At 39.8% G+C, this 16,982-nt stretch overlaps 1 protein-coding gene across 1 annotated transcript in view; it reads right to left on the reverse strand.

Annotated features, from left to right (window-relative positions):
• P3H2 (prolyl 3-hydroxylase 2) overlaps positions 1–16,258 on the reverse strand; it is a 138,790-nt gene extending 122,532 nt beyond the window's left edge. The window contains exon 1 of the mRNA XM_016136324.2: positions 15,542–16,258. Coding sequence (XP_015991810.2) covers positions 15,542–16,018 — 477 coding nt within the window. The 5' untranslated portion in view covers positions 16,019–16,258. The remainder of the gene's footprint in view (positions 1–15,541) is intronic.
• Positions 16,259–16,982: the final 724 nt, after the last annotated feature.

A 16,982-nucleotide genomic window follows, 5' to 3' on the forward strand; every position in this document is an offset into this window, starting at 1 on the left:
TACAACACATATAATAAGAAAAGACATTACTATGACATATTTAGATATAATATTTTGCTTTATAGTTGGATAAACTAATAGAGAAGAATTATATCTGGACGAATGGTATATATACAAGGAAGAAGTGGAAAATAACTTCTTGCTTATCATTAAAAGCCCAGGCATCATGAAAAAGACTTAAGTTTTCTAGCTTAATTCACGATTTTGTGTAAATCAGAACACAGGTGTATTGAACAAAATGTGCTGAAATCAAAATAGGTAACGGAGCACTCAAAAAAAAAGGTGCATTTCAAATGAGAGGTCTCAACTGAATGCCAATACATACAGTCCTTTATTCACAGAGAACCGCCATTGTTAATAACTTATATCCTGATATTGATTTAGCATTACAGAAAATAGTGAAAACTTTGAATACGATTGAATCTTAACCATTAGCTTACATCATTTTAGAGGGAGTCTTCACAACTGTGTAGCATATACACTTTTTCTAACACTGAAAGTAGAGAAGAGAGATACAATTTTTGAATTAAGTGATGAGATCCACATATTCAGGACAATGAATCTGCTACAAAAGACTATTTCTGTGACTGCAGAGGGCTAGCACATTTGGCTTTCCCCTCCAATGTATTTTGTATTTTATATTGCCTAAACCTATCATTTTGGTATCTAAAGTATCTGATATTTAGTTAAAATATCAGATATTTTAATGTTGTGGGTAAGATACTAGGATTTAAGACCAAATTGAGGAGCAAACAATTCAATTGCTGAGTTTCGGTTTAGTAACATTTAATAACTTTATAAAAGGAAATATGCCAAACATTAAAATACATTAAAGCTAATGGAGACTTTCAAGATTATATATTACAATCACCTCATTTTATAAATAAAGATACTGAGGCCAAGAAAGGGCCATCATAATAAGCCAGAGGTAGTGGCATAGTTAAAATTAATGCCACAGTTTCCTAATTCCTTACTCAAATACTGTTTTCAATGTATCCCACCCAACTTCATTTTAATAATCTTACATTGACTTATAAAGTTGGAACCCCCATAAAAGAGTTGCCTTTAGAAATTATGATCAAGTGCACAGAATGGCATTTAAATGCCTAATTATGAGGAGAATCATAGGGACAAACTCATGCTGCAGAAGTACAAACATATTTAATTCCTACCAAGTGCAAAGACTTAAACAATTAAGTCGGTCATGTGTGAATGTTTATGTCAAAGACTCACACATAATAACCTGAAAAGTAGGTTTATCCTGGGACAATGGGAAAAAGAAAAGGGATTTATTATTTAGGAGAATTTTTTTTTCTTATTCCAAATCCTACTTAAATTGGTTTCCCATATATAATATAGTAATTAAATCTTTCCTAACTATCCTATTGGGAATATGGACCAGGATGATCAACTATTCATTTACTTATGAAAAGTTAAATCACAGTGTTCCAGATGGGTCTTCTCCATGGACCTATAAACAAGTAAAAGCGCAGACTTGTGGCAATTCAGCAGAAGTGCTGGGATATTTTACACCTCTAAAGCAGGATTAGGAAAGAATAATCTTAACAACTTCACATGTCCAGTTGATCTACTTAGGTTTAATTTAGTGGTGATGAAAGTTGACTAGAAATTTGTATTAGTGATCCGAAAAGTTTTCTGCAGCTTTTTGCACTGAAGCACTGGTAAAAAAGTGAAACCAGAGTTTTGAGATCAAATCCACTCCATTTGTATCTCTCATCATCATAATTTAAATATTATTTAAAGAGTCCGTATAAAGATTTCTGGTTCTGAACAAGATGGAGTAAACTCATTTTTCCCCTACCTCCCCTTAAGTACAACTAAAAATGCTGGACAAACAATAGGCAAACACAGGAAGACTCTGAAAGGTGGCAAGAAGAAAGTAGACTGGCTAAGGACCCAGGATTTGAATGTTGTGGTGAATTGATTTTTTTTTTTTTTTTTTTTTTTTTTGTCTCTTGCATATATCCCAGATTGGACACTGGAGAAGCCTGCAACCTAGAAATGCCATTTGGGGGCAGACCAAAAAAAAAAAAAAAAAAAAAAAAAAAAAAAGAAAAAGAAGAAAGCCCTAAAAAGCATGCTTTCTCTAGTTAAAGTACCAGGAAAGTTAAGCGCAGCAAAACAGAAATGTTTGTGATAACACTTGTCCTACTCCAGCCAAACACCAGGGAATAAAAACATGTGACACTCACACTCAGCCTTGGTCAGCTGGTAGGGGAGGGAGCCCGGACTTTCACCTCCCTCCTCCCCAGGGGTGGCAGGCACTCCTCCCTAGAATAAGGGAAGACTTTCAGAGAGGAAGGGCCAGATAAAGGGCTTCTTCAAATATTATTTAAGAATATTTAATATTCTTTAAACATTCTTAAATATGAAGTCCTGGGCAGAACCCCTAGCAACCCAATGTGCACATGACCAGAATTAACATTGGCAAAATGTTTGAGAATCAAACGATCATGTCTCAACAGGGTCAGGTTTTCATATCGGCCTCTGGATAGCATACAATTGAAGCAAATTAGATAAGCCCTGCAAAGGTGCCGTAAACGAAATCGCATTTTCTGAGCGTATCGTGATGTACTTGCTAAGAGAAGTGTACCCACTTTCAATTCCTAAGTATGGATGTCCTGAACAGTTGTCATACATTTAACTTAAAACTCTCATTGGTACTCTACCGCAACTAAATTCTTTTCAGATGTTATCTCAGAGAAACTTGAGCCAGAAATCAGAAGACCGATGCAGATCATACATGTGGATATTGTTACTGCTAAATACTCCATGAGTGTGTGTTCCTGCGTGTGTTTTAAAGCCTTGGTACTGTTTCTTTCCTCTTTCCTTTTTTGCATTATATAAGTTATTTATAGGAAGTGTGCTGGTAACCCTGGTCTAAAATTACAATAACCAGAATTAAGAAGCAGGCTAGAGAGAAGAGCTGTAGGGTTTTTCCATTGAAAAAGTGTTTCATGATCTACCATCTGTGGGTATGACAGATTTTCATTTCGGAAGATCAGTGGGTATAAGACACATTTTAATTTCATAAGGTCATGGAAAATATGTTATATCCTCTCTATTTCATTCTTACTTTGGTGCTTGAGTCTTAAATGCAAACTCCCTATTAAGAATTTGTCCAACTCATGCTCAAACACCTTCTTTTGGGGTTCCTTATTATATCTGAACAGATGTCAGTATTAGGAAAGTCTTTTGCGTTCGAGCCAAGGTCTTGATCTCTGTAACTTCTGTTACTTGGTCTTAGCTCTTTAATTCCTCAGTGCCATAAAGATCAATAATAACTGTTTCCAATGATGATTTTTTTTAAAAAAAACTCTTTTTTTGTTTAGTCTACCCATCCCTATTTCAACTGTTTCTTATGTAACATAGTTATGAGTCTTTTATGTATATTTTTATCCTTCCTGAATATACCCTAGTTTATCTTGTACTTCTTAAAGTACCACCAAATTAGATACTACTATGATCGTCTTGCGAGTTTTACTTTAAAGTGATTGGCTGGTCAAAGATGAGGACTAGAAGCAGACACACCGGAAGTACTTGCTTTCCTTGCTTATCCTTACTCTACTTTGTATTCCATTATATTATTACCTCATCATTTTTCTTTCCCATAGATAGATTGTTGGCTCTCTGTTCTGGTCCACTAAAGTATTTTATAATTTCTGGCTGGCAGAGATAAAAGGGCTCTTATAAATCATCCAGTCCAATGTTGCCGTTGTCTAAATAGAGACCTCAAGGCCTATAGAGAAATGTTAGTGACAGAACTGGGGGATAGAGCCTAAGCTTGATTCCAAGACTCAAAACCCTCTATATTTTTTATTCAAGCTCTTCTTCCAATTACTTGACTGTTATACAAGAAGTAGCCTCATTTTTGATGTCTGTGATGAAGAGATGTTTGTTAATTTCCAAACACAGGCCATCTCCCCTGGGTACTAGAGATCAGGGTGGGGAAATGGCTTAAAGGGGTTTAAAATTCCCAAGATGTGTTGGTCTGTGGGAAGAGATTTTATCTGTTAATATGAAACAGAGAAGGTTTGGAATGTGTTTGAACAGAGTCCCAATTTTTGGAAAATACAAAGAGGCCACAATCTCATGGAAATTGTGAAATCAAAGGGTTGGAGAACATAGGGAAGAAGAGAGCAAAAGGACTTTTCTCAACACAGCAACAAACAAACAAACAAACAAATAACATGGTCCTGAGTTCTCATTAAGAAGATGATTTTTGTTTCAGTCTGATGGTGAAAGGGAGCTGATATGTCTGTATTCCAAGGTATAGAGAATTGAACTTCACGACAGTAGCTCAAACTGAGCAGGTCAAGTCCTTGTCTTGTGTGTCCTACATTTTTTGTACCTTCTGTACAAGTGATTATCCTCTCAGTTGATCATGATATAATTGCCTATTATTTTATCTTTAGTTTCCCTCACATGTTTGCCCTCTGCCTAGAAATTATGAGGCAAAGAACAAGCACTTCTGTGTCCTGCTGACCTAGGTGAGCACACCATCATTTTTTATTATTGTTAATTTCTCATGAGAATTCTATGAAGTAGATATGACCATCATCCCTATTTTTCAGAAAAGAAATCCAGATTCATATAGGTGAGCTTCCTGTGTCATATAACTAATAAAAGGCCAGACTTTTATGAGTATAGATTTGTTTTATGTCAAAACCCAGGTTGTTAGAAGTAAATGAGAACTCAGGTTTTCTCATCAGAAAAACCTGGATTCGCATTCTAACTTTTATTTATTAGCTGTGTGATCGCAAACATATTACTTAACCTTTTAAGCTTTAATGTCCTGTTGTAAAATGAAGATTAACTAAGATCTGTATTTTAGGATTGTTGTGAGAATTTGATGGGGAAATTTATATAAAGCTTTTAGCATAATTCCTGAAACAGTAATGTTTATAATCAATAGATAATATCTATTATTACTAATAATTATAAAACATGCTGCCTCAAAGCTATGTCGAATGTTTGGTTTGGGGGATTTTTAAAAATCCATCAAGGAAAATGCCATTTTGCTATTTCAGACTTCTTTATAATCTCTTTTGCAAACAAACTGTATCAAGAACATACTATAATATAGTTTCCAAGTTAACTAACCACTGCCCTATATGGTTTATTTTTGTATGATTCTTCATGAATACACACACAAGAGACTCTTTTTATTAGTTGAATGACTTTCTTGATGCTTTTACCTTTTGGGGTTAAAAATAATTCGATAAGTTATTCCGATAAAATAGGAAAATTGTTTAATACGTTTGAGCTAGGGGAAGTGATGAATGATTTTCTGTTGCTCATTCACAGTTCATTCTCGTGTACATGATTTAGTTTTCTATTAGGATTGTAAGTCCTCCTCTTCCTCATTCCTCATCTTTTTTTGTATGTGCATCACTCATACATGATTTTAACAAATATTTTCTCATTCTATCCTTACACTAGCCTTGTGAGTTAGGTAGTTTTATTATCATCTTTTCACAGAGATAGCTACTGAATAACACAGAAGGGAAGGAACTTGCCCAACTATAAAAGAGAAGGTTAAGCTATACCTCAGATTTAAAAAAATCTGAAATGGCAAAATGGCATGCCCCTTAATAAACTTAAAAAGTCACTAAAAAATACAATTTATTTGGCCTTAGCTTTGAAGTGGTACATTTTATAACTACAATTAAAGTCAAATTCCTTAAGAGGTATCATTTCATATATTACCATATATCAATTTTTAAGCCTCAGAATAGTATCTATTCTTTTAAAGAATATGATCAATCAAATTTACCCTTAAGACATCCTATACTCTAGCCTGAACTAATTTTCCATTATCCTTGCTTCCAATGATTTTTTCTTTTCTGGTTCTTTTTTTTTCCTTTGTAAAAATTTAAAATTACCAGCTTTTTCTAAATGGCATTTCTTATATACCATAAATCTTTAAGTTATGTCCTTTCCATATCTAATGTCATTGCTTTGATAAAAAACATCCCTGTATTGCCACTATATAGTCTGTTATGGTCTGAATGTTTGTGTGTCGTCGTCCCGCCCCTCCTCCCTCCTTCCCCCCCCCTTCTCCCCCCTACCTCCTCCCCGCTCCCCACTCCAGTTCCAAGCGGGGGCCTGCGTGAGTATACTGCCAGTCCTTCGTTTATGAGGATGAGACTGGTGCTAGCACACTTGGATTCTGCCGCCACCCAACCCACCTCCCTACTGCCAGCAAGTGTAACTGGGGGATTGGGGGGCTCCCAAAGTGCGGGCAGCACGGTGGCACCCCCTCTGACGTGACCTGCTCAACCTCATGCCCGGGGCACAGAACACTCACGTGGGCCTAGGGGGCCTGAGGTCAGACCGTGCCTGACCTGTGACCTGGGAGTGGGCCCCCAAATAAATTGCTGAGGGGGTTGGAAAGAAAAAATATATGTGTATTAAATATATATATATATATACATACATACATATATACACATGTATACATATATATGTACAACACATAAGTATACATTGAAGCCTACCCCCCAAGTTGATGTTAGGAGGTGAAATCTTTGGAGGGTGATTAGGTCATGAAGGCAGAAGACTCATGAATGGAATTAGTGCCCTTATAAAAGAGACCCCAGAGATCTTCCCCCGCTGTTCAGCCATGTGAGGTTACAGCAAAAGACACTTATCCAGGAAGCAGGGCTCTCACCAGAGTCTGCCAGCAGCATGATCCTTCCTTCCACCCTTTAGAACTGTGAGAAATACATGTTGGTTGTTCTTAAGCTACCTGGCCTATGGTGTTCTGACATAGCGACCTGAATAGACTGAGACACCCTCTGACTCTTTCTGGTTCACTCTCACTCTCTCGCCCTCTCTTGCTCTCTCCCCCTCCTCCTCCCTCTCCCTCTCTCATTCTCTTTATACCTCTATGTCATTTCTTCTTTCCTGGAACCTGTCTTATTTCTCCCACTTTCCAGTTTTCTATTAGTTGGTATTTTGGGTTTCAGTCAAGTGGGTTTCCTTGAATATATGTGATAGAGAGCAAACCTCCAAAAAACCAAAAGTTGCAGTGGATTACTTTTAAATTTTGAGTTTGGATACTTTTCAAGTTGAATGAGAAATATATTAATGCTGGAAGTTAGAGTTCACAACTGAAAAGTGTTAGTTTGCATTACTAAAGCAACCTGTCCTATCATGTTCTAACAATAAGTAGAGAGAAGCCAGATCCTCTGGTCTTCCTTACAAGCTGAATCAGTGCAGCCACAGGGGAGGACCAGCTATGGGATATGAACTGGGTGGTTAGCATCATGGAGAAAGAGACCCTATTTCCAGTGGATTTCCCCTCATAAAAGGTATCAAACTCCTGCCAAACTTTTTCATAAATATGATTCATCAATGGGCGCATTGCCATCTAGTATATATTGTCAAAAACTTGATTTGTACTTGTATCACCTTAATATACAATTATCTTAACTATGGCTAAATGTTTAAATCAGTGGTTCTCGACGTGGGATGATTTTGACCCTCAAGAGATATGCTGCAACACATAGAGACATTTTTTTTGTTGTCACAGCTTGGAGCAGGGTAGAATGTATAACTACTGTTACCTAATAGGCAAAGGCCAGGGATGCTGCTAACCATCCTAAAATGCACAGGATGGTCCATCACAACAAGTAATCATTCATTCCAAATATCATTTAGTCAAGGCTGAGAAACTCTGGCTGAAATGCTTCTGACCTAAAACCTACAGACTGTACTCTGTAACTGAACCCTTGGTAATCCTATAGAAATAGTGATTGACTATGAGAAAGTCTCTATCCCTAGTGGCACGTGCTAGAATCAAATGCTGACTGTTGATACTGGATTCTATCTGAAAAACATTATTAAATGCTTCAGTGGTGAAATAATTAGTACAGTCTTCTGGATTAGTCTTTGATACTATAATGTGAGATCATTTTTAAAAACAGCCAGATTTAGTTTTAAGGTAATTCACTGTATCTGTAGTTCTAATTATGTGTTGATTTCTTCATACAAGCCTATCGATCTTGGCAGAGTGAAAGCTAAAAATTTAGCATTCAAGCAATAATAAATCGAAATCAGCTCAATTAACTTTCCTATGATTCAGGGTTTGGTTTTGGATGTATTTATTATATTACAGCTTTTGCTTTTCTCCATTCCTTTCCAGAATTCCAGTACAATTACACTGCAGTCTTCAGCAGTGTCCCATTACTTGCATAAAAAAAAACTGAATCCATTATTTGCAGATAATGGATTCCAGCAGGATCATTCTGATAGCCCTGAACTTCTGAAAAATCTGGCATCTTGGAACTCCCTCTATCTGGTTCTTAATCCTTCATTTTCTTCCCAAAGAAGATCCTTTGCCTTATTATTTTCATTAGGTTTATTGGGGAACAGCATTGACTAGGTCATCATTTCTGAGTTTTTTCCAGAAGTGGGCAGAATAGAACTGTAAGGAATAACATTGCATAAGGAGATAGTAGCTATTGTTTTCAGGGTCTGTTCCATTTAGCGAATAATGTAATTGGCATGCTACATGTTTTATTTTAATTTTGTGGAGTTTGCGTTTTCGATGTGGGTCTTAGAAGTAGCGGTCCTCAGCAAAGTTACAGAGGGAGGATTCAAGATTCTTGGATTCTAATCTCGGTTCTTAACTAAGTTGCTGGATAAAAGTGGACAACTTGATTCCCTTTGGACTTTATTTACCCATCTGTAAAATGGGTTGGAACACTAATGCTCCATGAATGTGGCAGAGAGCAGTTGCAGAAAGATGGGGAACTGAGAGGAGAGGGGAGCATCTTCCCCAACATATGCCCCTGTCTTACACAAGGCATATGGGGAAAAGGGACATAAAAAGAGTTTCAAAGAAGTGGATGCCTATGTCTGTGTATTAAATAAGAAGCACTATGGTCTTCATTGTATTAGAACCAGAAACCTAATATTGTTTCTACAAGAACCTGCACTTCCCTTCCCTCTTTTAATATTCTCAACCCTCTCCATTTCAGATATAATTTCACTGTGTTGATCACCAATCAGACAAGGAAGGGGGGAGGAGAAGGAGAAAGCGGGAAATAAGTATAAGAAATTAAGTAAAGCAGAAGGGTGTGTAATCAAAGTGAAATCAGCTACTTCCAACAATGGTCTGTAGCCCTCAGCAGTTCTAAAACTGAAAATCATAGGGCGCTAAAGCATACCATTCAGAAGGCTGACTCTGAATCATTTTTTTAAAGGTGTGTCTGGCCATTTGGCAAATGAGGGCAAGAATCAATGGAAATTACATAGCTAGGAAGTCAGCAGAAAAGAGGGATGAATAAAAGGAAAGAGAAAAGCTAAATGGAAAAAAAGACAGGATAAATTATTTTTTCCTAATGAGAAATGCAAAATTTTCCACCAGACAACTGTGACTCTTGGCTGAGTGGCCTACGTATCATGTGAAGGAAAATGCAGGGTGGGTGGGGCAGTCCAGGAAGCTCTGTCTTGTGTCTACCCTGTCTCTGAAGTCAACAGGTCCACTGTAGGTCTCAGCTGCACTATTGATTCAGCAGACTTCCCCTCAGGAGGCAGCCATGCCTACTACAAAGAGCCTGAAAAAGCATTAACTACAAGTTACAGTACCACATTGTGGACCTCGCTCTGCTTGCTGACGCACCTTGAGTCCTCATGGAACCTCTAAGGCCACTACTAACAGCTATTAAGTGACAGGGATAGACTTCTTTATGACCTCAGAGGGTCCTTCAAGCTTTGTAGCATTTTTTTAGTTACAATAATTACCGCCTCCCACCCTTGCTAGACATTTCTTGAGCAAAATACAGCACTTATCTCCTCCCTGTCTTGCCCCTACTTCACTGCCCAAAAGCAATGATTTTACCTGAAGAGAGAAGTGAACAAGATGCTCTCTTGAAGTCCCTTTCACTAAGATGTGATTCTAAGAAATCCACAGCTTACTCAGTTCCTTAGCAATAGAAAAGAACCATTATTATACCAAATCTGATGAGTTTTCATTTTAGGTGAACCCACTCACCTTTCGGAATTTCTCAAACCCTACCCATTAAGCAAATTGACATTTTATCAAACATTTCCAAAAGAATTCCACAGAGCTATCCCTTTAAGTTCATCAGTGAGCAAATGATATTTGTGACAGAATACATTTGATTCTCAAAGATGGAATCTGTGAAGAGACAAGTAATGTATTACTTTCCTTTATTAAAACCTGTAATGCAATCCCTGATTCACCAGATTGAGATAGGAGAAAACATGTAAGCAGTTGCTACCCTCATTCAATTGAATTTTAAGCCCCTGTGGCACTGACTGTTTGTAATTGTGATGGATGACTGATAAAGAGTTGACTGGGCCTTCCAATGATCAACCCCCTATGAGGAAACAATTGAGATTCTTACCCCTTAGCACACAGGATCTAAAAGCTGGCTAGACAAAGAATCTCTCAAGTTTCCTTCTCAAGGAGTGGGAGAAAGATTGTGACTCTGGGATTTCGATGATTGAAGCACAAAAAAGACTCAATTAGGAGGAGGGAGGGAGAAAGCCTCATTCCCCAAGGAAATAACAAGTAGGATGATTTCAGAACAGCTATTTCAAATAATCGACCTCTTATCTGAAATAATTAGAAGGAACAAAATGTACATAGTTTACATATAGGTAAGAATAGATTTAAATGTGGAATTTGGAAAAGGTTTTTATCCTAAACTAACAGAATCTGTATCATGAAGTTGTGGCCTAGGGTTTCAATTTTTGTTCAATTTGTCTAGAAATAGAAAGAAATTTATAAAGCAGAATAAGAGCAAGAAAATTCCTTGAGCTTATGATTTTTCTATTCTAGAAACCACTACAAAATAAATTATAGTCAAGAAAGAGAGTTTAGAGAGATGACCCTGGGAGGGAGATAGAATCACCTAACTTAATTGCATTTCATTTTGTTCCCCTTCAATCCTGAAAAGAAAACAAAGGTCAAATGGTACAAAACACTGACTCAAAAACAAAACATGCAGGGGCAGTTTTAAGTAAAAAATAAATAAATAAATAAATAAATAAATAAATAAATAAATAAATAACACTATTAAATGCCTGGGAACAGCAGCAGAAAAACTGATACTGTTAAAGCATTTCTGATTATAAAGCACACAAGTAAGAAAAAAAAAGTCTGTCTCTTCATTTGTTTAAGTTCAACAGATGTACATAAAGCAGGCACAATGCAGCAAGGATTTTCTGAAACACAGTTTTAAGTAATAAGAAATTAGAAAACTAGCCAGAACCTGCAACTGGAAATGACTAAGAAGTCAAACAATCTATAGTTCTGTAACTTTCTCCCCACAACAGACCAGCCAGGAAACAAAATAACTAGTGTGAGACAACCTCCTGCTGCCACACAGAATTCTTTCTCAACAATACTTCATGCATGAGGAACCAAACTATTATTCATTCAACAAACATATGTTGAGCATTTACTGCTACTGCCCCCTGTTTTAGGTATTTGGGAGGGGGAATAGATGCTGAGGACCTAACTCAGACCTACTGAACCTAAATTTCTAATTTTAAATCATATTTTTAATGTTCAGATTAATAATACTCACCCTCCTAATAATCACCCAGATCTGGGAACTCCTACTTTAGGAAATGTAAAAATGACTAAGACAGTTCTTGATCTCAAGGAGCTCACTAAGTGATAGGCAAATATAAGAATTTCTCCAAAACAAGGTTTAAAATAAAACATGATATTAGAGGAACAAATTCCTTGCTGTGGACATTCAGAGGAGGGAGAAATGATGGGCTGTTGGGAGTTGCACAAGTAGTGAAAGAGGGCCTCACAGAAATAGGCATATTTGTGTTAGTATAGTTACCATTTCAACATATAGAACAGGAAAAGAAATCTACTATAACAATAAGAAGAAACGTGTCTCCAGTTTTTAATGAGAAATAGGTTTTATACTGGGTGCTTGACACAAATCTTCTCTTAAACCTGACCTAAACCAGTCAGGTAAGTCCTATTTCCCCATTTTGGGACAACTAAAGCTTAGAAAGTTAATGTAATTTAGTCAGCCACACAGTTAGAAATTGAGAAGCTGAAGTTCAATCCCAGATCTTTCCCATTCCAGAGCCTCCATGCTTCCCAAAGAATAATAAACAAAGCCCAGATCTGTAAAAGTGTCAGACATATATGACCAAGTGTCCATAGTTCCCTCTGACTGGAGGGCAGCAAAGTGGGGGAGATAGGGCACGTAGGTTTAAGGGGAGTCAGGCTATGGATGCTGTATTTAAACTTTGTGGGCTTTATATGGTAGTAAGGGGAAACCACTGAAGGTTTCTCAGCAGAAAATACTATGATAAAAGCTTTATCTTAGTTTCAGGCTATGAATCATGAGTTATATCTTACAATCTTGAAAATCAAAAATTTGAAGAGTCTCACCCTGCCTTTAAAAAAAAATGTGTGGCTAGGAGCCAGGTGGAACTGTTTGCCTCATAGCAGTCCAGATTCCCAACTTGTCAGGTCTTAAGAGTCTGTAGAGCAGGCCTTAAGATAAATGCAATGTGTGTCTGCTATCCCACAGGACAAGAGTCTGCTCATCCCTGGAGCTGTCCAAATCTGGCAGAAGAATAGCCCTGGGGACTACAGCATTTCCTAGGGCCTGAGGCAGTTCTATGGGACAGTGGCCATAGCACAGGCAGAGGCATCAGTCGTTGGCAGAGCTCAGAGTCCTGACTCCTGGTACTGCGCTCATTTCATCAAATCAAACCATGTGACAATGGGCAGGCCCCTTTCTCTCTCTGACTTTCCCTTTACTTGTCTGTGAAATGAGAAATTGATCTGGATGAGACTCAGATTTCACAATTTTCAATTCTCTTCCAGCACAGCAGCATAAAGGATCCACTTGCATCAGGGGCTCATACTAGAGATTTGGAGAGGAGTAGCGTGTCTCAAGAGCTTCCAGTTTGTAAAACCCTCAGCTGAGAATACCTCCAGGAAGCTTGGTAGTTCTGACTGTATTATAGGATTTACAATTCTCAAATCGTGGCTGCAAAATTCTCATTGAATTCAATCTGGCCCAAGAGTATCCTTTTCAAGTGCAAACTGGAACATTGATGTCAAACGAAATTCAGCAACATGAGGGACTATGATCACACCCTAGCTCATGCAGAAAAAACTCTTCATTCTACCATCAGGGAATGAACACTTTAGGATCCACACCTGTCAAAGCCTGAGGATACTGTTATTATTTGAGAGTTTTGTTTTACTCTCAAAAGATGTATGTGTGTGAAATTCCCTAGCAGCCAAACAAGAGCTAAAATTGTGGGGTTCACGGGGGAGGGGAGAGAGGAACAAAAATGCACTTTATTCGATGTTCACAAAAATATTCCTACAAACTGTAACTATCGAAAATGAATTTCTGTAGAGGTAAAATATTTATTCCATAAGAGATTGTTAATTATGTGGATCCAAGAAATTTTGCCCATGGGAGTAGAGGTGAACATGGAGAAGACGCAAGGCTTGCTCTGCTCTCAGAAACATTGCTGGTAATTTTTTACATGAATTCACATATTTTTAAAAGAATTTTTGAAACTTTGTTGGTTCATCAGACCACACCTAGTAGTTCAACCACAGAAGTGTCCCTGAATGACTAACTCCCTTAATGAATTCACTGCAAAATCCTGAGGCATGTAAAACCTACGGCTTTACCTTCTTTAACCTCCAAGGAAACAGGAGCAGGAGAATGAATGAAATAAATGTTGACATAAACAGTGAAGCAAGCTTAATCACAGGACCAAAAAAAAAAAAAAAAAAAGACCCACATTTTGAGAGTTACTTCATAGTTACTTATTTTTTACTAATCATGAATATTCATTCCTTTAACAGACCTGAGGAAAAAAAAAAATCTGCCCAAGATGTGTGATGGGACTATCAGCAGGACTGCCAACCTTACATCTGAGACCCCTGAGAAGTTTGCTACAGGGACCACCCATGTTTTGCTCTGGGAACTAGCTTAGTATATCTTCAGCTGTCAAGTACTCAAAGTCCCCACTCTGCCTAGCTACGTACCAGTGACTGATTTCTGTAAAACCACCAAATACTGTCTCCTCATTCAAAAGAAATAAGATTTATACTTAATGTCTTGGCAAATCTGTCAGGAGGCACAAGCAAGTAGAAGACAAATCCTGGAAGAGATTCAGGCCCAAAATACTGGTGAAACATACCACTAGTGAAGCATAGCCTAGTGAAGTCCAGCGCCTTAGCCACAACACTGGGAGTTAACAGTCTCAGTTGTGATTTCCTGAGCTCCACTGAAAACTGCAAATCTCCAAAGAGCCTTACCACCTGGAGATCAGAGATCTTTAGGGAATGAGCTGCAAAAAAAGAAAGAAGAAAGAAAGAGAGAAAGAAGGAAAGAAAGAAAGAAAGAAAGAGAGAGAGAGAGAGAGAGAGAGAGAGAGAGAGAGAGAGAAAGAAAGAAAGAAAGAAAGAAAGAAAGAAAGAAAGAAAGAAAGAAAGAAAGAAAGAGAGAGAGAAAGAGAGAGAGAGAGATAGGGAGAGAGAAAGAGAGAAAGAGAAAGAGAGAAAGAAGAAAAGAAAAGGACATTTGGATATCTATACCTGATGTGTATGGACCAGAAATGCAGCCTGGTCCATTGGCTGGCATGAACATTCAACCCCTCAAGCTGTCACTTCTCCAACAGCTGTACTAAAGACATTGATATACTGACATAAAAAAAAAGGCAAAAGGAGGAGAAGGTGTAAATTCAGAGTAACGTGGGTGATTGAGAGTGGCGAAAAGTGAAGAACATAGCTGAATTCTCTCTGCTAAATGAAGCGTCCAGATAGATCTTCAAAATTGTGGCTGTGGGGGAAATACCAATATATACCGTATACCTCCTGTCACTAACTTCAGGCAAGTTGAACACACAAACATAAAACAAGGAGAGTACTGGGCACTTGATGTTGAATAACCCAGTCCAGAAACCAGAAGCCTCAGTGAGATTGCCTCACACAGATTCACCTCTTCCACGCATTCCTTCTCTTTAACTTTTGATCTTATTCGTTTGTTGGTTGGTTTGTTTTTGTAGATTCAGGGGACTGGAGAGAAATTTGTTTCAGAACTAGTCTACTTTAAATCCCACTGTTTTGAGAATGCTTTCTTTTAAACTTCAGAGAAAAGGTGCAGATTAGACCATAGGGAAGAATGCTGTGGAGACAGCAGAGAAATGGGGGTGAGGCTAGACCAAGAATGAAGCCAGAGAAGCCCTTAGGCTAAACCCAGCTCTGCCAAAGTCTCAGAAAGTAGTTTGGAGGGGGTACTTTAAACATCTTTTTATCAATACAGTCCTTTTTGAGAGAAGTTGACGCTGAAAGAGCTAAAGAGTTGCTCAGGTTCATCTAGTGTTGATTACAGAGCTTGGGCCACCAGATATCTAGATGTACAAACATGAGAGAGGAACGTTAAAGGAATCACAATCTGGCAAGGAAACGAGCAGTGTGGAAGGCTCAGGAGAGCACCTTCAGCCGCAGGGAGCTTTAGGTGTGTGCTCTGGGTACCTTGATGTAGGCTCGCTGCAGGTAGTTGTAGGGCACTCTGCGTTGGAAGTCGCTGCGCACATCTTCGCTGACGCGGTGGCGGGAAGCGGGTCCCCCGAGGCGCTGGGTCTCGCAGCTGCGGTAGCAGCGCGCCCGCTCCAGCAAGGCGCGGAAGAAGGGCAGTTCGGCCCCCGGGCCCGCAGCGGGGGGCGCGAGCGGGCGGCGCGTGGCGCAGTAACGCGCGCAGCGCGCGCGGATCTCCCGCAGGCGCCGGTGGCTGCGCAGCGCCGCTTCCAAGTCGCGCACCGCCCGCTCGTAGTCCCCGCTATAGTAGGCGGCCACGCCACTGGCGTAGAGCAGGTCGAAAGGCTGCAGAGGCCCTGGCTCAGGCTCCGGCTCTGAGCGCGGGCTGTCCGGGGGGCCGCCCCACAGCGGCGGCGGTAGCAGCAGTAGCGGCAGCAGCAGCAGCAGCAGCGGCACCCAGATGCGCTCCCGCATCCTCCGCCGCGAAGAGGCGCGGGACGGCGACGCTCCCGGACCGCTCCCGGCACCTGGCGTTCCGGCCGCTTCTCCTCCCTCCGCGGGCTGGATCGTCTGCTCCGCCGCGATCTGGCTGCCCTGCGAGTTCCAGGTGTCTACAGACGCTCGGAGGACTGAGAGGCGGAGGCCGGGTCGCCGACCGCTCTTAAAGGGACGCCCACAGCTCACACGCTCCTCCTGCTGCCCGAACCTCTGCGAGCGGCTCGCCGGTGCTCAGCGCGCGCCCTGCCGGCTCCGGGCCGCAGCCGCCGGCATGCCAAGATCTAGATCTGCATACACAAGTGCCAGCCAGAGAGTGAGCGCCGCTTGAGGCCAACCTGGGCGAAGCTCTACACATGGGGTCCTTTTTGCAGAATGGATATTAGTCCTTTCTTGAAGAAGAAGAAAATCCGGTTTAGTGAGGTTAGGACTGCGATCATTTTCTGAAATTTGTACATGACCTCGCAGTTTGTAGTCCTCCTTCACAGGAAGCACTGAAACTCCATTTCAGGCTATGAGGAAAGCACGAGAGGGCCAGTTGGCCCAGTTGCAGAGACTTAAGGAGAAAAGTGATTAGTTCAAGTTATAGACCTGAGAAAAGGCGAAGGAAGGTCTCACCCCTAGGCCTTGGGAATCCAGCTTACTACTCCTTCCCCTAGGGACGGTCCCTCCCTAGCCTTCTCATCCCACTTTGTGGGTTTGTGTCTGTGCATTGGAGTAGGGGATAGAGGAAAAGGAGGAGCAATAAACAGCCCACTGTTCTGTACAGAGGGCGGTATTGCAGGACTCAAAGAACTATTGGAGGATGGATCGGGATGTACCTATATTCTGTCTATTGGTTTATCCAGTGTGACCTTATGCAACTGAGCCTCTCAGTTCCTGCATCTCCTACAACAAATGTCCCAACGCGTCAAATAGTTTTTAGATATAAATTCTTGTAAGA

The sequence above is a fragment of the Rousettus aegyptiacus genome, unplaced genomic scaffold, assembly GCF_014176215.1.
Source record: "Rousettus aegyptiacus isolate mRouAeg1 unplaced genomic scaffold, mRouAeg1.p scaffold_m13_p_4, whole genome shotgun sequence".
In the NCBI taxonomy this organism is placed as follows: domain Eukaryota; kingdom Metazoa; phylum Chordata; class Mammalia; order Chiroptera; family Pteropodidae; genus Rousettus; species Rousettus aegyptiacus.